Source organism: Marmota flaviventris, chromosome 4 (assembly GCF_047511675.1).
Source record: "Marmota flaviventris isolate mMarFla1 chromosome 4, mMarFla1.hap1, whole genome shotgun sequence".
Classification (NCBI taxonomy): Eukaryota; Metazoa; Chordata; class Mammalia; order Rodentia; family Sciuridae; genus Marmota; species Marmota flaviventris.
Window position 1 is genome coordinate 60,367,958 of NC_092501.1, and position 24,592 is coordinate 60,392,549.

General features: G+C 40.6%; 1 protein-coding gene across 2 annotated transcripts in view; it reads right to left on the reverse strand.

Annotated features, from left to right (window-relative positions):
* Positions 1-5,727: 5,727 nt before the first annotated feature.
* The window catches only part of Arid5b (AT-rich interaction domain 5B), a 179,975-nt gene continuing 161,110 nt past the window's right edge, over positions 5,728-24,592 (reverse strand). For both annotated transcript variants that reach the window (XM_027931154.2, XM_027931155.2), the window contains 2 exons: positions 15,269-15,467; positions 5,728-11,832 (listed from right to left, as the gene is read on the reverse strand). In XM_027931154.2, coding sequence (XP_027786955.1) covers positions 9,649-11,832; positions 15,269-15,467 — 2,383 coding nt within the window. In that variant the 3' untranslated portion in view covers positions 5,728-9,648. The remainder of the gene's footprint in view (positions 11,833-15,268; positions 15,468-24,592) is intronic.

Genomic DNA, 24,592 nt, shown 5'->3' on the forward strand with positions numbered 1-24,592 from the left:
GAATTCCAGGAACTGGATCTTGGGCCTCTCTGCATTAGGCAACCAGGAACAAGTTCCACCAGCGTTGAAGGTAGGTGGGAGGTAAGTAAGAAGAAGACATGAGGTGGGGAGAGTCCTGAAAACACAGGTCAGTGTTTGGAAGCATCTCAAGGTGCCTGGGCTGGGGAATAGCCATCTAGAGTTCAGGAGTGGAAGTTTTAGAATGAGATGCACCTGTGTCTAACTTTAAGCCTTCTGCTTACTTCCCCAGGACCTTGGGTCATGCACTTACTACTGTATCTGTACCCAATGAGCTGTGAAGTGGAGATAATAATAGTGCAATACCTATCTGTTGAGGTTGTTGTAAGGATGGCATGGCTAATGCATTTGAGGATGTCAGCAGGGCACTGATACATGGAAAGAATGTGAATGGTGTCTCCTGGAGCTGCACACTGCAGTGTCCCTCAACATCAGCATGAATACTGAGCTTAGCTGTATTGGACTTCACTGCTTATCCCACATTTTTCTGCCAGCAATACTGAGAAGAGACCACATAGGGGTTATTTGTCCCCAATTTCCATTGAGTCAACTGGGGCTTGGAGGGTGTCAACTCATGTCTTTACCCCTTTTGCAGCATTATATGTCTGTTAGTTGGTTTTATACAGCAGGAGTAATTTCATGTATATGAAAATATGTCATAATGTATCACCGTATTCTTCCCACTCAAATTCAGTAAATATTGACATTTTGCTTTTTTGCTCTAGACAATAAAAGAGATAAACTACTATAAAGGTCACCTTCTCCTCCATCAGCTCCTCCTTCCTTGATTATGACCTATTTATGTTATTATATATTTGTTAAATATATCCATAAACAGTATTACCTTGTTTATGTCTTTGATTCTTACACTGTGTTGATAATGTGCTGTGTGTTTTTTCACTGAACACTGTTTTTGATACTTATTTACATGGATACTTAGATATTTTAGATATTTTAACTATTGCATATACAATATAACTATTTTCATATACAATAGTTATTTACCTATTCTTTTTAAATTTGTTTTTAGTGGTAGATGGATACGATACCTTTCTTTTGTTTATTTTTTGTGTGGTGCTGAGGATCGGACCCAGTGCCTCACACATGTTGGCAGGTGCTCAACCACTGAGCTATAGCCCCAGCCCTACCCATTTTTCATTGACAAAGTTTTATGTTGTTTTGTTTCTGTGTGTTTTCTGTGTGTGATGCAGAATCAATGTGGCAATGAACACCCCATACATACTCCTAACTTGAGTTTGCTCCATGTTAACCCACAGTGTTCTTACTGAGTTTATAATAAGCAGTAAGCACATCTGCAGTTTAACTGCATTTTGCCAAATTGCTTTCCAACTTATTTTGTTAAATTCAATTCATAGGTGCATTTTCATTTTATTGCTATTGTGAATGGAAAAAAAAATTTAAGTATCATTTCAGTTGTTTCTGGAAAATAAAAATGTTAAAGACCTTGGCATTTTAATCATATATTGAGCAAATGTGGAGAGCTCTCATTCATTATAATAATGTACTTGTGGATTTTTTGGGGTTTCCTTGATGAATAATTATATTGTTTATGAAAAATATTAATTTTGTTTCTTCCTTTCCAAACTTTATACCTTTTAATACCTGGTACAGTCATATTATAACACTGCAAGAAATCTGCAGCACATTGTTAAATAAAAGCAATAATATGATAGTAAAATATCTTGTGTTCCCAGTTTTTAAAAGAATATTGAAAACAAGGAAGACAAACCTCTGATGATAGAAATCAAAACAGCAATTGTCTTCTTCTGGGTCAGAGTGGACTAATCGTAGTGTCATGAGGAAACATTCTGCCAAAATGGAAGTGTACTATAATTTGTTCTTGCTTATGATGACAGTTGGCCCTCCATACTTGCAGGTTTTTCAATTGCAGGTTCAATCAACCATGTATTGACAATATTAAAAAAAAATTAGTTGCATCTGTACTGAATATATTTTTCTTTGTCATTATCACCTATGTAATACAGCATAACAATCATTTATAGAGCGTTTCACTGTATGAGGTGATCCAGAGATAATTTAAAGTATATAGGAGAATGTGTGTAGGTTCTGCGCAAATACTGTGCCATTTATATGAGACTTGAGCATCTGGGAGCAAATGAATTAATAGCAAAAATCATTTAAAACAGCACATATGGAGCTGTCAGTCAATATCATTAGTTATTATCATTATGAGTAAAAGAGAAATAGAGAAATAGAACCAGGCTTGAAAATGTAGAACCAGAGCACAACAAATTAATTTATCATAAATTCACCCACACTGGATCCTCCTCTCTCCACTTGGTCCTGACCCTCACACTGAATGCCTATAGCTGACTGTTGAATTGCCCCACAATGAAGCCATGTAGCTTGAATACGGCGGCCATGTCTAATATTTCCCAGACTTTCTGAAAGTTGCCTTCAAGCCTCACACAGATTTAACACAAAAGGCAGGGCAAGATTACAAGATGTCATAATTGTAGACTTCTCTTCACACTTGTTCAACGACTTATTTGCTCATTTAGGAAGTATTTAAACACCTGTGATGTTTAAATCTTGAATGAAAAATAATATTGTATCCATTGTCACCCCTAATTAACAAAATTTTGGCAATAAGAGGCATGATGTCATCTGCTTTAGTGTTTGTGTTAGATTTTATATGCAGGTATTGGCCATGTGTGATCAAGTCTATCCATATGTGCATATTGGACAACCTTCAAAATCTGTTGTCTTATTCAGAAACCATTAGCTACATGTGGCTATTTAAGTTTAAATGACCAAACATTAAATGGAATTTTTAAAGAGTGAATTCCTCTGTCTGCCTAGGAACATTTCAAAGGCCTGATAGCCACATTGGCTATGAGCTGCTGCTGAGAGCCATAGCCAAGTAGGAATGACGCATGACGTTTTTGGTTGAAAGGTGACCACTGCAAGCCATTGAGATGATAATGATTATGTTAAGATGTGCATTCAATTGGAGATTAGACCCCTGCTGTCTGCCTAGGCCTGCTACTTTGGAGCTCTCTCAGGACTCCCTGAGAGTTCCCATGGTTGGGGAAGTGCGGTAGGAGGGATTTCCAGTGGAGGGATTTCCTGTTGGTGTAGTGTGTCCCTGGAGGAGCCGTGTGGCGTGGCGTTCGGCATTTTTCCCAGGAGCGTGTGTGGAGTATGCTGGTGGAGTTCAGAAATAAAGTTTGTTCCTGCTTGAGTGGCTCGTGATTTTGTGCCCAGCCAGACATTGCAAGCTGCAACATTGGAAAGCTGAATTCTGGAACATTTCCACCACACCAGGAAGGAAGAGTGTGTTATAGAGAGAATTTTAACAATAATTAGAGTAGTGGTAGGGCCTGAGGGTATAGCTCAGAGACAGGGTGCTTGTCTAGTGTGCATGAAGCTTGGGTTCCCTCTCCAGCACTGCAAAAATAAAAACCAAAAACTCCTGTCAAGTAATTGCTTTTGCTCTTCTATAGGTGGCTCAGGGAACAGACTACTTTGTTTGGCCCAGGCTGGCTGAAGACCCATGATTATGGCTAGCATGATTTAAAGTAGTTTATTCTTTGAAGCAGGTTAATCAAATGCTTTCTCTATCTTGGGAATTTTCCTGGAGATTCCAAAATTCAGGAGTTCCGAATTGGTGAGACCCATTTGGGGCCTCATAATGTGATCCTTGTCCCTCCTGCTGTCTATTCAAATCATAATGTGATTTACTCTATGCTCTAGGTCCATCTTGAAAGCTGTACTTTCTTTTACATAATTCCTGACCAGAGGTCACCTCTAACTCTATTCCTATCTTCTGCCACTCGCATACTTGTTGATGTAAACCATTGCCTATTTCCTGGTCACTATCAGCCCTAAAACATTTGTCCACTTTGGCCTCTTTCCTGGAATATATGTTTGGGCATTTTCATTGCTTTTGCCCTATGAGTGACACCTTTAGCTAAGAGCACTGTCCCTTCCCAACAATATTTGCCATCTAAGCGTGATAAAAATAGATAACTTATCATGATGCTTCCTGTTGTGTATGAATCAAGTATCAGATCTACAAATGCTGAATGTGTCAGAGATGGAAGGACATTCTTTTGATGTACTCAGAGGCAATTCACATGATAATGATGATATTCACGATATGATGAAATACACATGAATCAGAGTGAGGGCCAGGAAACCATGGGGCTGGGGATTCTTGCTGTGCTTGTTGGATTCTGGATTAGCAAAGGGATGACAACCAGCAAGAAGAGGGTAAGGCTTCTTGTGTCTCTCTGCAGCTCCTGCTGACCTGACTTGAGAGGGCTGGGCAGGGGTCCTTTAGGGAGTTAACCACGATGAGAAAAGGATCCTGTGCCTTTTATCAAAATGTGTTTTTCTCCTCCTCCCAGAGTTGTGCTGACACACTTAATAACACTTTATTTTCTTTTGTCTGTTCCAAGCCATCCTGACCATGTGTGCTATGGTCTTAAGCCAAGGGTCTCACCAAAGCCCTGTTCCCATCCCTGTCCCTTGTCCCTCATCTCTGGGGACCACTAGGAGGGAGCATCCAGCATGTGACTTTGTAAATGCCTATTCAACCAATATTAAGGTGAGAAAAGCCAGGGGGAAGCTGGGAGGCAGAAGATCAAAGGGAAGATTAGAAATCTTTGTCCATCATCACCAGGTGTATGAATAACAGACACAGACATTAGAATATAGAGTATTTTCCTAGATTTTCAATTCTGCCTGGTATGCTGCCATCAATTGTCCCATTTAGTCCACCACCAAGTTTGTTCATCTTCCTCCCGTACCTGTGGAAGGGTCTACTTTCCTATTCTACCACTCCAATTGAAAAGACCTTGGTCTTAATATTACACTGCTCTCAATCTGCCCGTACACAGTGGCTCTCTAGAGTGATGTTGGAAAAAAACAAATCTGAACCAGTCGTTTTTTTTTCTTAAACCTCTGTTCTGCTTAGGATAGACCTGGTCCCAGCTCTACTCTACCCTCACCCAACCTCATTCCCTCAACATTATATATGTGGTGCAGAGGCTCCCCCCCCATATCCCCCTAGTCCTATTGCAAGCCTCAGGGCCTTTGCATGTATGGATCCCCCAGGCTGGTTCTCAATCCTCTCTTCTCCCAATTCCTCTCCCTCATCCTTCCTGGGTCAGCTCATCCCCAATCATCCCTGTTCACATGTCACTTTAGTCATCACACTCCTCTCCCATTGAACTAGGTCAAGATTTGCATTTATAAGGGAAAATCTTTGACTAACTCTCATAAGATTTATGAGTTCCAGAAATAGTATTTATCTTTTACTTACCATCATATTACCAGCTGGCAATACAATAGTAACAGTATATCTGGCAATTGAGGCCTGAGTCAACCTCCATTGGCTGAATAAACAGTAACTTTTGTGATCTTCAAGGAAATGAGTGTACGGATTTAAGAATCCTGGGTTCAATTCTTAACTCTGCCATTTGTCAGTCATGTTATCTTGGGAAATTCAATGCACTGGGCTAAGCTTTAGTTTTCTCATGAGTAAACCATATTCACATGATTATGAAGATAAGAGATAACATATACTAATTGAACATCCAGTAGGCTCTCAACAAGAGCAGATATCACCATCATCACTATCTAACTTAGGGCCCAGGGGGTGAAAGGTCCTCTAATGAAGCCACATGGCTTCTCAGAAAGAAGTGACAGACACCCAAAAAGGAAACAGATAGTAACATTTTTTATTAAATATTACAGTGGATCAAAAAGTACAAAATATCTCTTGCCTGCTATGTGATTGGGAAACTATTGGCACGTAATACAGTATCAAAAGCAGTAATAAGTACAATTTGGAAAACATACAAAATTGAGTGTTTATAGTTGGCTCAGCATTCTTCTGGTAGTGTTTAAACTAATGCAAAGGTTACTCAATAACCTCTCCATTGGGAAACTATATATCACTGGGCCACATTGCTATATACAAATAATCACCTTACAGAGCATAGAGGGTAGCTGGAATCACCAAAAGTATACAATATTTACAACACAGGAAAGTTTAAAAAAGTATAAACAGCCAAGAGATTATGCTGCTATTCTTCAGACATATTTCAACCATGGGGAGACAAGCAGAATACCAAATACGTCAACAGCCCACTCTGGAGTTGAAGTGCTCAAGGTAATCACGGCAAGGGTGTGGGTCTCACCAGGGCGAAATCGTTCCCATTTCTCTTTAAAATCGGGACAAGAGTAAAACTAGACCAAATGGGACTTGGCTGACCACCACCAAATGTGACTTTGTGGGACAACAAGTGAAGAGAAATAAATGGTTCTCTTTGAAGGCACACTACATAAAATATTTTTGTGGGACCACCTTGAAATTTCCATCAGACACACCAACACAGTGAAATACAGTACTTGAGAATTCATGCACCAGGTCAGAAAGTTGTAAAGTCAGTATTGAGTTTTAACAAACCCTCCTGTATATGCCCTGATAAACAAGTGAACTTAAGAGCTTCTAGCTAGTAAATAAATAAGTCAGTCCTGTGGCAAATATTACAAGTGTGAATCACTTATTAGGAGAATACTTAGTTCTGAAACTCAGTTGGACTGGGCTTTTTTTTTTTTTCTTTTTTTTAATGTTGAGTTGCCAAAAGTTAGACCAGAAGTTAGATGGAAAGGTTTTTTAAAAAATATTATTTGGAATCTTCAAATCTCCAATAAATCACAGGCTTAGTGCATTTTGAATTGCAACATTTCTTGGAAGCCACACTCAGTAAATAGATTTATAACTCCATTACCAATTAGATTCCACAGTTTCCTTTACAGAACTACCAATAACAATGGTTTGATTGCACAAAGAAAGACTTGTGCAATTCCATTCAATAATAAGGCCCCTTGAACTCAAACAATGCAAACAAAGCCCTATTTAAGACTTTTTAAAACGTAGTTCTCAGCCAGTGAAGAATTCAATGGTCTTCCTGAAAGATTTCCAAGATCTCTGTTCGGAGTTTTAAAACAAATAACACTCAGCTTCTGTTGGGAATGTATACCCCCATCTCTATATTTGTCCTGATGTTTTGCCGAGGGTATGAGCTTCCTCAGACAGAAACAGTGAGTCTCCTCTCGGAAGAGATGAGAAAAACAAAAGCTGGACTATGTTAACATTGTTTGAAAATGGTGTGATCAAATTCCAACAGGATGAAACCAGACTGAAATCATCGCAGTGGGGAAAACAAATGCCCCATATTCCAAATGGACAGGTGAGCTCTACTGGGGACAGATGGCCCCCATTTTCTTTGAGAAACAAACTCACAGAAACCATGTACAGTCTAGCCCACGTCTGCTGCAGAATCATCAGAGTTTCATTTCCTTCCATGTCCTTGATTCTGTGACCATTCAATCTAGTGCAACTTTCTTATATGTGTCCTGGCCAGCATTTTGCCAGCTGAAATTAAGATTCTTTCCCCCTTATTCTTGTGCAATAGCAGGATAATCTGCACTCACACATTTATAATCTAAATTCTACTAGTCTACCTATGGTTCTATTAAATATATATATATATATTATTCCACAGGAAGGTAAATAATTAATTGAAGCAAATGGAACTCTTAACACTGGATCTCTACATTCTTTTGTTTCCACCTTTGGATATTAAGTATGTTACATGGAATATTTGGCTTCATATCATGGAGACATTTCAATACAGATGCACGGCATGCATGGCTTTGTGTAAGAGCCGTAGTTTCATTGTTATCAGTTTTGATTATTTTGCAGTCGAGTTACCTATTTAGAAGTCAAAAATTGTCATCAATTTTCATAGACTTAAAATATCTCAGAGGTAAAGACTTGGTTAACTATGGTCCTAAAGTCTACCGGTAGTGTTGGGGGCAGGGGACAGTGGGCTGGGGGTTCATCAAAGCAGTCTGCAACAGGGCTGGATGGGAATGGGAAAGAAGATCCACTCTCTACCGACCAACTCTTCACACACTGCGAAAATGCATCCACCTTGATGTTGTATCTCAGGAGCCAATGGAACAAAGTGGCCAGAATGACAAGAGGCATTCTCCACACCTTTTGACTGCTTGAACAGCTCAACCACTAATTTCCAACAATAAAAGAAATGATCAAGTGGACCGGTATTGCCAGGCAGTTAAAAACATGGCACAGAGCATGTTAAGTGTGCACAAGCACACAAAACTCACATCCCATCCATCCAAAGAGGATGACTTTCTTTTGAAACAGGTAATCCAGCATGGCAAATATCCTCAAAGATAGACCCTGGGAGAATCTTCTTGGGGATGACAAGAAACCAACTGATGAAAAGCAGTGTGAGTTGCTACCACTCCAGGGGCCAAGGCCCAGGGAAGCCGTGTGGCGGCCAGGGCTTCTGCTGCTCCTCTGCTGAAGGCTCAAGCTCCACCCTCTCCCCAACCCCCTTTCCCAGACCCTTTAAAGGGAGCAGTGCCAACACCAATATAAGTCATTCTGGCTTCTGTTTTAATTTTTGAAATTCCTAAAATATCTGTGCAGCCCACAAATATGTCCTCTAGATTCTGTTGTTATTCAGCAGCTTGCTGCCAGTGAGGTTTTTTTGTTTTTTATTATTCCTCTGGTATGTAGGACAGTTTCACAGCCTAGATAAGGTAAGTACAATGCTCAATATTTTCACATCACCCAATACTTCAAAGCAAAGCATTTGGCCGGGCAAGCAGTGTATAAGCTCTTTCAACTATGCCATTTATGAGGAACAAACTCCGTAAGTTGTGGATCTGCAAAGGAACGTTCTCTGCACTGTGGTGTGCTCGACTGGGTCTTTTTTCATTTGTTCCACTAGAATCAGTTGCTTCAATATGTAAACAATAACTTTACCACCCAAAGCTGCTCAAAATGATAAGATGTGGAAAAATTACAAACACACATTAACAACAAGGACAGTCAGTCAGCCTTAAAACAAAAACGAAAAAACAAAAGACCTGCAAACAAAAGCAAAACTGTTTAATTAAAAAAAAAAAATATATATATATATAGGGACAAGAAGGAACTGGGAGAAAATGGAACTACCTGTATATAAATTAGGTGAGCAAACAGTGATACGGGTAGTTTTAAGAAGCAAATATATACAGTCAATTTAACAGTGTTTACTTCTCTGGATTGTTTAATAGTGTCAAAATGAAAGATCTACTGAAGTTTCACTATACATTGCATTGATTGAACGTTGGAGAGTTTTTTTTGAAAAAAAGGGGCATTCCTTGGCTATGTGTGCCAGTCTCTCTTGCCCCTTTCTTTGAAAAGACTGCCCTCATTTTTGCCCAGATTGTTTCCCAACCATCCAAACTCAGATGGGGTCCTCTAAGTTCTTCCTGGATATACATCAATCCCTTCACAAGACCCATCAGCAAAGTGAATGATCTGGAGACGCCAGGGGCATGCGCATTGCAAGGGTATCAAGACCGACCAGCCAAGGCTGGGGTTCTCCCAGAAAAATCAGGCCTGTTCACCTCCCTCTCGGCCTCTATGGCTGGGACGAATTGTACCCCCGTATTAGAAGGAATACTGACTTCTAACTCTATAAGCCATCACCCCTGGGTAGGAAGTGAACCTCTGATAGCCACGCCATTTGGGGATGCTAGGCAGAGCCGGGCTTACAGTTTTGTACTGGGGTGTACGGACGAAAGCTGGGAAGATGGAAAGGCAGCTTGAGGATTTATAGCAGCTAAAGGGTAAATGCTGTTGTGCAAAAGGTCCCCGTACGAACTTCCTACAGGTGTGGCCGCAGCCAAGTGTCTGTACAGCTGCTGAGAATTTGTTGGTGATGTAAAAATTCCCCTCTGCATCACCAGCGAGTGGAAAGCCAAGGGCTGCATGAGTGGAGAAAGCACAGTTTGGTTTTTCAAGTACTGCAGAGAATGAGAATACCCAGCTGGGAGCCTGGAGTTGAGGCCCGAGTTACACAGGCTCCCAGAATACAAACCTGGGAAGATAGGGGAGGAGAGGGGAAGCTTGTGGCCCTCAGATCCGCCCCCGGAATGCCCACCACTACCATAGGCTGCCTTGCCTCCTTCACTCTCCTGCTCAGAGGCCTTCTCTTTCCCAGAGACCTCCTTGGACGGGTCCAGGGGAGACACTGCCCGGGCCTTTTTCCCAGCAATCACAAGGTCCAAATCCTCCAGGCTGCGCTTTATGGGACGTGCTGCACCAATGTTCTGGGGGCTCATTTTCCGGTGCAGGATAGGATGGACCATGCCTTCCATCTTTCTGAAATTCTCCAGTCTCACGTGGTGAGGTTTCCCCGATCTCGAAAGTGACTCTGGGTACTTTTTAGGGGCCGACATGGTCATGGGCGATACCCGACAGGCTTTGGGGTGGCAGTCTCGACTCTGGCTGCTGACGACCTGGAACTGGGAGATTCCTTTGTTCTCCTGGGGCCCTGTGGCTGAGTGGGCTAGGCCCAGGACCTTGCCGGTCGGTTTATGTGGGTTCTTGGGAAGGCTCAGATCCGTTGGTTGATCATCCGTAGGGGCTTCTGTGGCCAACTTTTCTGAGGCCAACTTTTTGTCTTGCAGATGCAAAGATGCGAGATAATTTACATGGAGCTTTTCTTGATGTTTGTGGGAAGGGAAAGAACTGTTTTCCGATTCCCTGTACATGTCTCTAGAAGGATACTTGGATGTCTGTTCATTATGAAGATGGTGTTCGGTGTGTCGATAGAGGCTATGGAGATGTGGGGATGAGTAGAAATCTGCCAGGAAGCTGGGCATGTGGGAATGGGAGAGTGCCCTTTTCTCTAAGAGTTTATCCTTGCCCTCCTGAATTTCTTGCTTCAGGACATAGGAGTCAGCCAAGGAGTTCAGGTGATGCTTGGAGAAGCTGCAGCGGTGGGCATCTGATCGACTCAGCTTGTCATGCTTAAAAATGTCATTGATGCTCTTTCTGTCCTCCGAGGGCTTGCTTTTGAAACTCTGGACGTGCTGAATCACTGATGGCCGGCTGACCGCCATGTGGTCGGCACTCTGACTGTGGTGGGCCTGGGACAAACCAGAACACAAATCATCCCTGGCTATCAATTTCTTTTTGCTGATCAAAGGGGGTGGGGAGCCATAGGGGTAGCTGCTGGAGAGGCTGGCCCCACTCACTTGGGACAAAAGCTTTTTCTTGGCCAGTGGGGACATGATGCCCGGGTTGCCCCTAGAGTAGAGCAGGGGTGTGTAATTAAGTCCATGGTTCTCATTCATGGGTCCAGTCAGGTCTTTGTCCTTGAACATGTCAAATGACTGGACCACAAGGACCTTGGGGGTCTGCTTTAGTGCATTGTGGATGTCGTCACTGCCCAGCTGGTCCACCTTCACAGTGCAGTTGGCGATGTAATCAGCCATGGCGGGTAGTTTGTCATCCTCGATGTCATTCTGGTTTGCCAGTGGTGGCTGAGTAGGGGGGAAGCTGGCAAAAGATGCTTCTTGGAGGTCACTGTCAGGGCTCTCTGTAAAACAGCAGGGTTTGGATTCTTGCTTTGAGTCCACCAGGACATTAGGAGAGGTGAGGGACTGTTTGCCAGCCCCAGGGATTGGGACCGGATCCCTTTCAGGAGCCACAGGTGTGCTCGGGAGCGGAGCTGCCGGTCCCTTCTCTCCCACCTCCTCGGCCTCTTTCTCACTGTTGGAACCTTGGTCCGTTTCATTGTCGTTTTCTGGGTCTGTTCTGGATGCCAGGGACCTTGCTGTAAAATCCTGGTACCCTTCCACTTTTTTCTTCAAGTCAGCTGCCGGGAGAGGCTCTGTGACGCTTTTCTGGTTTAAAGTCTCTTGTTCTTTCTCTTGCTCTGATGAAACCTGATAAAATATTTCAAAAGACAAGTCAGAAGAAAACCAAATACACTTGACACGTTTTGCTACGAAATAAAATGTTACATACAGCAGTTTTTCTTGAAAACAGGCTTGTCAATCAGCTCACCGCGTTTTGGTAAGGTTTTATTACTCCCCAATCATGGCTCTAAACAAAGAAATCTAAATTACAGAAACATTAGGGGAAATATGCATATTCACTTCATTCCCTCATGAGACACCTATCAAAATAGCAAAGTGTTATGTACTGATGGTATACAATCACATCACTCCTTGATTCTAATATATAGTTTAATTCTAAGGTTGTCTTCTTGTCAAATCAGTCAATTATCCAAATGGGTTTTAAATTACATGTTGTGTTTTATGACACTTCTGAGAAAAGATTTTTTAAGCATCTCTCTTTCAAATATCCAACCAACTCCACGTCAACAACAACAAACATACTCTTCGCCTTTCTTTGGAGAGCAAATCCCTTCCTAATGTGTTCACTATGATGCACTGGAAATTAGTGGGGCTTGAGTGTCAATAATTTCCACTCTGTGACATGTGGCAGGCAGACAATGCTAAAATATTGAAGAAGTATGCAGACACAGAGGTAGTCTGTCCACCTGAGGGACAGAGAATGTTCTAAGTCCTTCTGGGCTTCAGCAAACGATATTTCTATCACAGCCAAAAATGAAATTGCGAGAATTTATGCCCTGAGTGCCACCACACATATAGCTCTTCTGTTCACTACAATAAATTAAAGTCAATCCGATGGATATTTTTTATGTGTCTCTATTCACAGAAGTTGTGGGCACCATTTAACCCATTTATTGTATTATATAGCTATGTAAGCTTTGACCTTAAAAGATCATTTTAACTTTTCATCTGTGACCCAGCTGACTGACAAATCTTTTCAAAATTGCTGTCATTCTGCCCTTCCATGTCTTAATGAAGGTTGGTTCCCCCCTTCCCCTGCCCCAATCTCATCCCTAGAACTTTGCCCATTCTTAAGGGAAGAAATGCCAACCACATTAGCATCTTTGAGTTAAGACTGAAAATTCTGGTACAGGGATACATAGGAACAAAAATTTTAAGGGATCACACCCATTTCATAGACATTTCTCCTCAAATCCCCCTAAAAATATTTCTGCTTTCTAGGGTTGTGTTATATAACTAAGTGCCTTTGCTTATCCCCTCCCTTTCTTTCACTAATAGCTGCTTTTTTTCAGTACAAATATCATTACTTGTTCTACATTAATAATCAGCATTGGTCTCTTGAGCTTATGCATTGCATGAAAATACAGAAAAATGAGTAAAGGCAAATGCAAAAGGCAAATTGCATTTAATTGTTACTTTCTGATGGGACTATAGTTTGAAGTGGGGCTCTGGGGAATACTCAGTCACACTGAAGTTTCTATAACCTAGGCCTTCAGTTCTATTGGAATCTCATCCCTCTGGCTATCAAGGAGGTTTAGAGTGTGTGAAAGCTAGGCTGAAAAAAGCAGAAGGCCCTTTTCCTAAGATTTTATGATCTGCTTTAGTATGTTGAATGCTAAATGATACCTTCCCTGAAGTAGCTTGCAATTCAATTACCTGAAGATAGGGGATCTCACTAGAAGAGGTTTATCACCCCTCCCATCTCCACAGAATGTAGTACTTTACATAAAAGAAAAAGAAAAAAAAACAAAAACAAAATGTAAAAAAACAAATAATTGAATCCAATTGAATTCAATGAGAAGAAATATAATTCAATAATGTGGGTTTATGTTAGAGGTGGGGAGTGATTCTGACTATAAGCCCAATTTTGAAGTGGGTGGAAAATTCGTTTAGAGAACCTCACAGGACAACCCTGTGACACTCTAGACACAGATAAGTCCTGAAGAGCACAGCTGGGGCCTGTAGGAAACAAGGAGCCTAACAGCTTTCAGGGTTTCTTTGGACTCTGGGGAGAAGGCTGTGCTCTTGGGAATGATCATCTGCCTGGCTGACAGGCTCAGTGCTGGGGCTGAGGATCCTCCCACAACTCACCAAACCAACCGTTTCAAACTTCACCCCCAAAATGGAGCCATTCAAAGGTCAGCGGGCCCCTTGGTCCTCAGTTTGTCCCCTGGTGCTCTGGCAGCACTGTACATATGGTATCTAATAGAATTCACTGATCCGAAACCCTATAATAAATCACCAGGCCAACAGGATAAAGGAAGAATGGAATGTAAGCCTTAACTTGGAATTTCCTTGCTTTTGGCCATTTGTGTTGCAAATTTGCAGATGTTTAAAAGTCTGCATCATCTTTTTTCCCCCTTCCTTTTAAAATTACTAGAGCTTAAGATAATTATGAAACTTAAAAAAAAAAGAACAAAACAAAAATTTCTCCTCTTGGTATTAATAGTTTCTTCATACAGAGGAATCAGTTGGGTAAGTTAATATCATTATGAGGTTGTGAGAGAGAGAGAGAGAGAGAGAGAGAGCGCGCGCGCAAGCGAGCATGTTTTAAACTGGAGTTTAATTAGGGAGTCTCTTATGTGTTCATTATAAACCTGATTTTTAGAGGGTGTTTAATATCAGCATCAAAATTCCCTCAGGGGTTGAATTCTAGAACATGCTGTCTCCAAATGTGGCTGCTAAGTTTTGTTTTTTAATTTTTTTTTAATGGGCAGTGGATTTTTTTGTGTGTGTTATTATTATTATTCATGTTGAAACAGAGCCCAGACCAGCCTCCATGGCTGGCTGTATGCTGACAGTAATGGTTTCTACCAACGAGCAAAGGTTGGGGTCTGTGGGTAGCCAGGACTTGTTTTAAAAGGTTAAGAAACTACCTGTTAATATGAGAGATAATAATAGTTTCAGAGGAACCATTTCAAAATTCCCCTATAAATAATAGGTACTTAAGATATTGCTAAAGTGGTCCCCACCCAGGGCTGTTGCATAGAGGTCCATTACAATGGAGACCCACAGCTTCTAGAGTTTCAGCAGAGTCCTGCTGAGTCAGAGCAGTCATTTCACTGCCATCCTCCTTAGACTGACCCCCCCACCCCAACAAAGCTGCACCCACCACCCATATTAACTGGCTGTGAGATGGGGGAAGCATTGTTTCACTATGGAATCCCTGGGTTTCAGAAAGTGCTGCAGCCCTGACTCCTTCCATCTCAAAATCTGAGCATTTGTTCCATTTTCTACAGGATGTTCTCATCTTTATAGATTCTAGACTTAGCATATCTCATCCCATACTGTGCACTGCATCTCATCTCCCCAACAAACAAAAGAGTCTTCAAGAACTGGACAACTATGGTGGGCAGGGAAGGGGACTGTGGAGCTTAGGTGTGAGATTTCTCAGTCCAGCTATGAACTCTGCAGGAACACAGCAATGGATTCAGGGTTCCAGAAGACATAGGGTCAGGACATTGTCTCACAGGTGGCACTCCTGTGGAGCACAGCAACTCACCTCCGCTGCATCCTGGGGCTTTGGGGCATTCTCTTTTTCTTTTTTGCTCTTAGGTATTTCATGTTTGATGCGCTTGGCTCCTGATACTTTTGTTTTATTTTCATTTTCCTGTGCACTGTTCTCCTGTTTTCGAGGTTTGATTGGAGGCAAGGGCTTATCTTCCTCTCCTTTAATAAACCTTTCATATGGCAGGATTAATCTACAAGAAGAGCAGAAGAGATGATAAATCAGCTGACCAACTCCAGCAGTCTCCATGCTATGGGGGTTTGCTTTCTTTTCTCAGTACAGTAGTCCCTTTGCACAGGACTTGGTCTAAACCCCCACAGAAGCAAACCAACCTAATTTATGAACTAGGTAAAGTAAGCGATTACCCATCATAACTAATAATACAATAGGACAATTATTATAATGATTACTGTAATAAAGGTTATATGAATATGGTCCCTCTCTCTTGAATGAGTCAAGACAAATATTATTTTTGGACCGTGGTTGACCTTGGGCAACTGAAACCACAGAAAGCAAAAGCACCATGGATAAGAGAGGTCTACTGTACAAACAACTTGTTAAATTATTGCCAGCAACCCAAATTGCATTCTAGAAACTTCCAGAGCTTAGTGGTGAAAGTCTCTACCTGGCCATTTAAATATTCCTCTGCAAGAAAGACATCCTCCTTGGATTTTGTGAGTCTAGATACCAAAGATGCCAAATGGATACATTCAAGGTTAACAACATCCTCATTATAGCCCATGGCACTTGGCTACAAGCCAACAACACCACAACAGTAATGATAGTTTCTGTTAATTTTTCAGTCCATCACTGTTCATTGAGTACCTATTATGCCAGGCAGTGCTCTAGATACTGAGATATAGCAGTGACTCAAATATCCAAAGCCTCTGATCTCATGAAGGGACTAGTATGTGCCAAGTATGTTATGCAGATCATTTCATATACTCTCCCCCACATCCCTATGTAGTCTTATTCTTCTTTTAAGCAAATGAGACAACTGAGATCCAAAATGGCTAAATAATTTGCATAAGGCACTTGTTAGAGCTAGAATTTGAACCTGGCCATACCTATCTCCAGAGCTTTTATTTTTATCCACCTTAAAATGCAGACCTGACACCTAGGATGAAAAGGTCAAGGGCAGGCAGGCTCAGTGTGGCTGAGTTACAGCCTTTTCCTGCAGCTCTGGGGAGGCAGGTGATGCCAACCTGAAGAGGTCTGTTTTAGGGTGCCAAGTTCAAGAGGGCCCCAGAGAAAAGGAACCAGACCAACTACTCGAGCCACAAAAATCAGAGGGCTGAAAAATTCAAGCATTTTAATTATATAACTTTTTAAACAAAGTGCATAAAATTGCTCTAAAAAGAGAAACATCAAACAGCTCTGGTTTTAATCTGTTTTCCCTTTGCGACGCAGCTCTTGATCTGAACGGGAAAAGAGCTGATGTAATTAAAAGGCACGGATTGCATTACAATCTCAGTTTCAACTTCAGTGATTAAAGTTTTTATAATGCATTTGGTATGATTAATGACTCACTGTGGGATTAATACAAGACCCAGCCTTAAAAATATGAACTTTAATACAGCAAACATAATTTGTTTTAAATAAGACAAGTTGACTCAATGAAGAAAATGTACTTGGCTTATAAACAACCAAAATCTGTTCAAATATTGGGAATCCTAATTATTTTTACACTAAGACACCCAGGCAAAAACTTCTTTGCTTTGGATATTTGTTTGCTATTCTAAAATTGCTTTCTAACTACATAATTTGGATCTCAGCTACTTAAACATACACAACTGTTCAGGTTTGAAATTAACGGGGAGGGGGGGGACATTTGGGAACATAATATATCATTCTTTAAAAGCAAACCAAGTAAATGGTGGGAAAATCAAATCCCAATTTATAGTATATCTGAAACCAAATTCATTTACTGAGCATGCTCGGACAAGGTATGTGCAAGGAGGCGTGAATAATACCTCCGAGCCCTCCATCTGGCAGTGGGCCAGCCATGAAGATCAACACAGCCCATGGGGAATAGTTATCTTCAGATCCCATTACAAACTGAGTTTAAACATGTTACAGCTGCTAAAACTGGAAACTGCTCCCTCTATGTGGACTTACTAAAATAATATATGGCTGCCAAATACCTGCTTCCCACTGTAATATTACAGTTAATGTTTATATAATAAAAAGCATAACTAAGCAGACACGAGAAAAAAAAGCAATCTTGTTCATACTTGAATTTATCCTGTCTCATCTGTGAAGTCCTCAACATTCCCCCCCCCCCAATTCCTTTTATCTGAGTAATTCTGCCAGGGACTTTATCCCTTTCAGTATCAGCAGGTTAGGGATTGTCCGGGAACAAGACACATTGAATATTTTAAATTGGAAAAATATTTTAAATTAATTTTAATAAAAACATATTTTATTGTGGGGACAGATAGGTTTGTTTTACTTTTGTTTTGTTGCCATGGGAACGCAAGGAGCTTGGAAGCCTGGGTATTCCATTTGCTGGTACTACCCTTCCCCCACCTTCATTCTCTAATTGAGATGGTGACACCATGAGGGACCCTCTTTCCTGAGAAGAATTACAGCATTACCTCTGAGTGTGGGGAGGGGGTTGAGGGATAGCAGAGACCTGGGGTGGGGGAAACACCCAGTGGGTCCCAAAGGACCCCTTACCCTGAGTTCTGACAGTCTTGGGCCAACTCAGCTCTCTAGATGGGTGCTAAGGAGACTTTAATTTCCTTTTACAATTTTTGCAAGTTCATGAGGCAGGGCAACATTTTCATTTCATTTCTTTTTTTTTTTCCCTGTCTTTTTTTTTTTTTTTCCCCTCTCCCCTTCACTCAACTCAGCAGCTGGCGGGCCGACAGCAGTAAAAAATACATTTCACTTTGCTGGTCAAAGGCCTAAAGCCAGAAGCAGGAAATCTGGAATTAAATGTTTCTTGTATCTGGAAAGAGGCATGACTAAGGTAAAACTGAATCCAAACACAAGCTCTGCCTGTTCAAGGCTTCCAAAGGAAAGTGTGTGTGTGTGTGTGTGTGTGTACACACACACAAAGGTCAATTGAATTTTTTTCCCCTACTAAATCATTGAAAGATACTCTGGTTTCTCTTCAGATCGTATAAATCTTTCGCCTTTTACTAAATCATTGAAAGATAATTATAGTGGTGGGGAGGTGGGGGGTAAAAAGGCTCCCAGAATAAAACAAGAAAGGCAGCAGTTAAAAGGAAACAAGTAAAAATATGACCAGCTAGGCTCTGAAGAGCAGGGCATGTTCTCCCATAGCACAGAAACAATCGCTGCTTCAGAGAGTGATTTCCGTTTGGTACAATTTTCACTGAATGTTTTTTCAGTTATCCTGCCATGGTACAACACAATTACCCCACAGGATATGATCTTATCATTTGATTATTAGAAGTTTTTACAGTACAAGAGGACGAAAGCTATTATAGGTTTCTGAACATTTAAACGTTCAACGTACATGGGGTAGTATTAAAAACAGGTTTGCCAATATAAGGTCAACATTGCCCAATGCAGGAAGCTGCGTAGGTTTGTATTATATAAAGAATTCAGCATAATGCAACCTGCCTGTGCCTTGCAGATTATTATTCCTCAAATATTTGTAGTACAACAAAGATTTAATCAGTTTCTAAACTGTGCAGATAAAAGCAAAAATGCACCCAGTCCCCAAGAATTCATTATACAGGAGAAATATTTTCAATGGGCTGTATCTCTTAAAAACGGGGGGCTGGATTTTAGGTGGGTGTCAGTAATGGGGAAGAGAAGTAATATACTCATTAGTAAATCAGAAACACCCCCCCCCCCATCTAGTCTGGGGATTGAAAGCTGGGCACATAAATGGGTCTTTATTTTTATCCAGATTTCACATTTCAGATTAGTAAAATGCTTATTTATGATGCCATTAATGGATCTGAAATAGGTAAGCCATCATGTATTAAAAAATAACATCTTTTCATAGGCATAAGATTTGTAGCAGCATGAGATTTTATTTTTCCCTAGGAATAATACAAGAATAACATTTTCTACCCCAAAGCAGAAACAGTAGGGGAGCCTTTTGCTATCACAGAGATTCTTATTAAATTCAGTCACTGTGAAAAGCAAGATTTTTTTTTCTCCTTCTCATTCTTTCTCCTCCTCTTCTTTTTTTATTTTAAATAAAGAAGACTTAAAATCAACCCAAGTTAAAATTAACAAATCAATGGCATTATAACCTTGATTTATTAGTGTCTGAGCCAGTAAATTATCATCATACAAGAAATTGCTGGTTTGAAAAGATTTCGGCTTTGCTAAATCTCAAGTTAAATAATGGTGCTCGGTATACTAGGGTTTTAGATTTGCCTCATCTGATATTATAAAAAATTCAATACATTTCTCTACAGCAGAAGTCAGGGGTCAGCAAATCTATTACTGTAATGTAAGTAATCTGGCAACCTGCCAACTCCTTCTCCCTTTTATTATTTTTTTAAACACCAAGGCAGATAATTTTATATTTACAAAGTCTAAAATCCTCCAGGGCCTTGCCTCTCTTTCTCAACAAAAAGCAGCAGCCTGACATTAGAGAAATGTATATCACACATGTCCTCATCATTTGCATTTCATACAAAAGAAGAAAAGACCCTTCATCTTTATTAGGCAACATTCCTCTCCCCTCCCCACAAACAGAGGAAAAATAATGTCAAATCTCATCTGAACGAGTAACCACTAATGTCTCCCGTATTGATTAATGCTTGCATGGAATGACTGAACTTTTGGGCCAAAACATTTAGCAAACAGTGCTTAAGAGAAGAAATGAGAATCCATCTATTTATAGAGCTCTGAAAAATGATATTATAATAATGTCTGGAACTGATTCAATTCAGAGAGTGGGGGAAAAGAAGTAGGAAATCTTGAGGGTTGTATTTGAATCTCAACTCACCCGTTACTTCATAGGCACTTTCATGGTATTAAATCAATGAAAAATTCTAGGTCTAGATATTTGCTAGTATTCTTGGAGCAGAATATTTAAGAGGCAGAAGGAAATATAGTTGGTGTGCATGTCAGGTCAAAAATGTTACTACTATTCTTATACTATTAGGTGTTTTTGTGTGTGTGTGTGGCAGTAGAAAAGAAATGACATATTGGTTCCACTGGGGCTTCGGACCTGATCTGATCCCAAATGGACTCATTACACCTCTGAGTTGATTTCAGGGTTGATAAATTCTAAGGCTTGGCCAGACGTTTCCCTTCGCAGCCAGAAATTGAAAATATAACTTCACAGTGAACTGAGGGAAGCAATTTTTCACCAAATATGGAGCCAATAGAAGGTATATTTTTCCTTTCTGAAGATGAAGTACATGCACTTGTTAAGGTTCCAAAGAGCATAGCTATCACCTCTCAAGGTGCTAGACCATGACTATAAAAATGGCAGAACATTGGGGAGTAGGGAGCCCAACATACATAAATGAGCTACGTAGATATCCACAGGAATAAGAATGTTTTCTCAGTGGGCACAACACTAGTGGAGGGGAACACAATAGCAATTGTGCTGCTTTGTTCCTGTTTTTGATAAGGTAAGCTCCATTGGAGAAAGGTGGGGGCTCCTGATAAAGATCTCTATTTTATGGTGTGAATTTTGGTGGAGAAGATAAAAATTATGTGTGGTGTGTAAGGAATACAATATCAGAAATCAAGAGAGCTATGAAAGAGGCCTCCAGTTGCACCTTTCGACAGACAAGAATGTGAACTGAAAGCTTTGCACATCAAACCATGGAATAAGAAGCCATGTTAACAGGCAGGATGCCAAGAATGAGCCTATATCAGGACGCACCTGAGCCAAGAAAATGGTGGGAGAATGTAACATGGATTCTGTGGGAAGGACTTAGCTTGCCCAAAAGCTACCAGGAGCAAATCTTACTGTGCTTTATAAAAATGAAGTAAGTATAAATGGTATCATTTGTATTCTATGCAAAGACACCAAAAAGGTATGGGGTCCATTATCACTAAGAACAAAACATGGCCACTTGTCAGAAAAACTCTCTTCCCTGGGAAAATAATCTGTTCACCAGGGGCTTCATTACCTACTCTATGGCAGAAATTGAACAAGAAAACTTTTGGAAGGTTTTAATACTCTCCACTTTCCCCTGGAAGTGATGAGTTTTTTCTTAAGCTCTCTGTTAAAAATTTTGACACTCTCTTTATGGTCTTGGAGTAACTATGACCCTAAGTGAAGAGAAGAGTGAAAGGTACATGATGCTAGGACCCAGAAAATATTGTGGCTTGCCTCCTATCAAGGTGTGTCAGCATGGGAGACAGAGCTCAAGGCTAAGCATTCTCCTGAACTGGAATTATGAACTGGAATGACTTTAGGGTAGTAGGTTAGAGGCAAGGTGGGAGGGTAGAGAGAGAAACCTCAGGTTATTCTTATATACTAATTGGCATTATAATATTAATAGCACCCACCATATATTAAGTTCCTATTAATACCAGGCACTTTGTGTGCCTTTAATATTAATGCTTACAAAAAGAGATAACCTCAGGTATGTTATCTTCATTGTATGGGTGACAAAACTGAGGTTCAGAAACTAAATGGTGAAGTGCAGAGACAATGGCACACAGCCCTTAAGTCTCCAAGATTTTTCCAAGCACAGATCTGCCTGCCTCTGTTAGTGCATTCATCTCAGCAGTGGAGATGTGCATGCTCATACATTGCCTGAGAAGTGTCAACATACAGGAGGTACTAAATGATCCATGCACAGGTTAAATGAATTCCAAGTTCCTAAAGACTGCCTAAGAAAGCAAGCAATTCCTTTTTCTCAGAGGCAAGAGACCTACAGAATACATGTGTAGCCATTCCACAAAAGGCCAACCTACTATATCAGAAGTAGCACATGGCGAGAGCACTGGGCACACTATGTCTCTTATAATGTATCACAATAACTCCTAAAGAGATATTACCTAGTTGGATCAAGTCCTATTTAATACTGAGTAAGAGAAACTCAAGAATCATATGTTCCACGAACTCTGGACTCTAGGACTCAATCTTACCATGTCTGAGTTTCCCAAGATCTCCCCAGTAGAGCTCTTCAGGAGATTTGTTTCCCTGAGGCCTCCTTTGCCACTTCTAAGGGTACCTAGATGCATGTTATCCCTGCCCCTCTGCCTTTCAAATGAAGGCCACATTGAAGAAAGCTGGGGTGGGCTTAAAGAAGCTGACTTTATGGCCCAGAGATTAAAATTCATGATTACAACAGAGAACATGGACCATAAACAGCACCCAGCCCTCCACGGTGCCAGCTAGCCAAGATGGCAGCAATTACTCTTCACAATGAGAAAACAATGACTAATGCAGAACGGAGTTGCATGGATCCTTTCCAAGGGCAGATGAACAGTATTTTAAGAATAATAAATAAACATAACTATCATATTTTCAATGTCAAGCGTATCCCACAAATAAAGGCAGGCAGTGTCCATGTGTAAAAATAGGCAATCGATGACTACATTTAAGTCCCAAGGCATGTCAGAAACCACTGGTTCCAGAGCTTCTGAAATGTTCACCAATTCCCCACAACACTTAGGATTTGGGCCAAACTTTGTAATAACTTGTACAAAAACAAAATGTTCCAAGAGGTTTTCAGTGGATGAGTTAAAGATATATTTTAATGGTAAACAATTACATTCTTCTGTCATCTGATACTCTCCCCCCCCCCCTTTTTTTTTTGGAAACATGCTTTCTGAATTTTCAATAGTTCCTTTGTGAAGGCATCTGTTACTCACATAATTGAAAAGATGTTTGTGCAGTGGCATGCTTGAGAGTACAGTTATTTAATCTTAATGATAAAGCCCCGAGGACAGAAAATCATAAGTAGAAACCTCTTGTTATTTATCAAAAAGAAAAGGGGCTAAGACACCTAATCTATTCTCAAATTTAAATTCATGCTTGATGAAAACTATCAATAAAACATAGGACCTGAAAAGTTTCTTAAGTACTATAGTTAGGTCCAAAGGCAGCAGGGAGGTAGGTTGAAAACAAAAATGAGACAATAAAGGAGTCTGACAAAGAAAAAACTGCTGTTTGGCAAGATTTTTTTTTTTTTTTTTAGGTCAAACAAAGAAACTTGCTGCAGTTTTACAGCATGACATACACACTTGATTAGTTTGTGCCTGAGGGTGTTTTTACACTCAACAGTGTAAACTCCAACTTCTATTAATTACAACTCGCATTTAGAGGCGAATTTTAAGAATTTTTAAATAGAGAATTTTTTTTTTCAAAGGCTGTTGTTTATTTTTTTTTAAACAGAAACCAGTTTTTCTACTCCAGGGCCTGGCTGGGGTTTTGTTTTTCTTTTTCAAAGTTTCTTGAAATATCCAGGCATTGGAAAGTTATCAGAGCATTTTAGGCATGCTGAGTGATATGGAGTGTGAGGCTCTTCTGTATGAAATTACCTGACTATCCTTTGGGGAGAAATTCTTTACAGATGATAAGAAAATGCTACTCAGTGGAGGGTATGTTGATCTGGTTCAGGTCCCCTGTGAGAAGCAGCTTGTTGGGGTATAGACAGCAGCTGCACAGCCTGGGGCCACCTAACTCTGAGCCACTTGAATTTGACTTCCTGGGAGGCTGTCTATTGATAAGGGCCAGCAGGTTTTCTGCTGGTTCAAGGAAAAGGAACCGAGCACCTGGTGGCAGTGTTGCAGAAGCCACTGGCTAGGACTTCCCTCAACAACAGTTGGGAAGGAGGTATACAAGGCCATAGACTGGTCAACACCACCCCACTGGCCCACAGGGCAAGAGAGTTACCGAACATCAAGAAGACAGACTGCACTGACTGCCTTTAGAAGTTCAAGACTTAGAAATCTCCTGAGGTGCTACTCCCACTACCACATTTCCTACCTCTTTACAAATATTTTCTAGTGGGAACCTCCCTTTTGGTTTGGATTTAATTTAGTTCATTCAATCCCTCTCTCCTGATGTGTTTGTTCATGATGCTTCACTGGGTGCATTAGAAAAATTTCAAGGAAGGCCCTCTGCAGTTGCTTCTTTATGGTCCTTGAAATCTGCAACTGAGTTATTTTAGGCAACCTGTGATGATCTATCCTATTTTCTCATTCTATCTTTTTAAGATCCAGTTCAGATTCTAGATCCTCCAGGAAGATTTTTCTTATTTCAGTTGTAAATTCTTTCTTCCTTCCTGGATCTCTATTGAACCTGTTATTTGTATCCATTACTTAACTAGTTTTTTAGACCTTAAATATTTAACTCTTGGATGCATATATGGTCTATAAGTCAGATCTTGTGATAAGTTAGAAAAATCA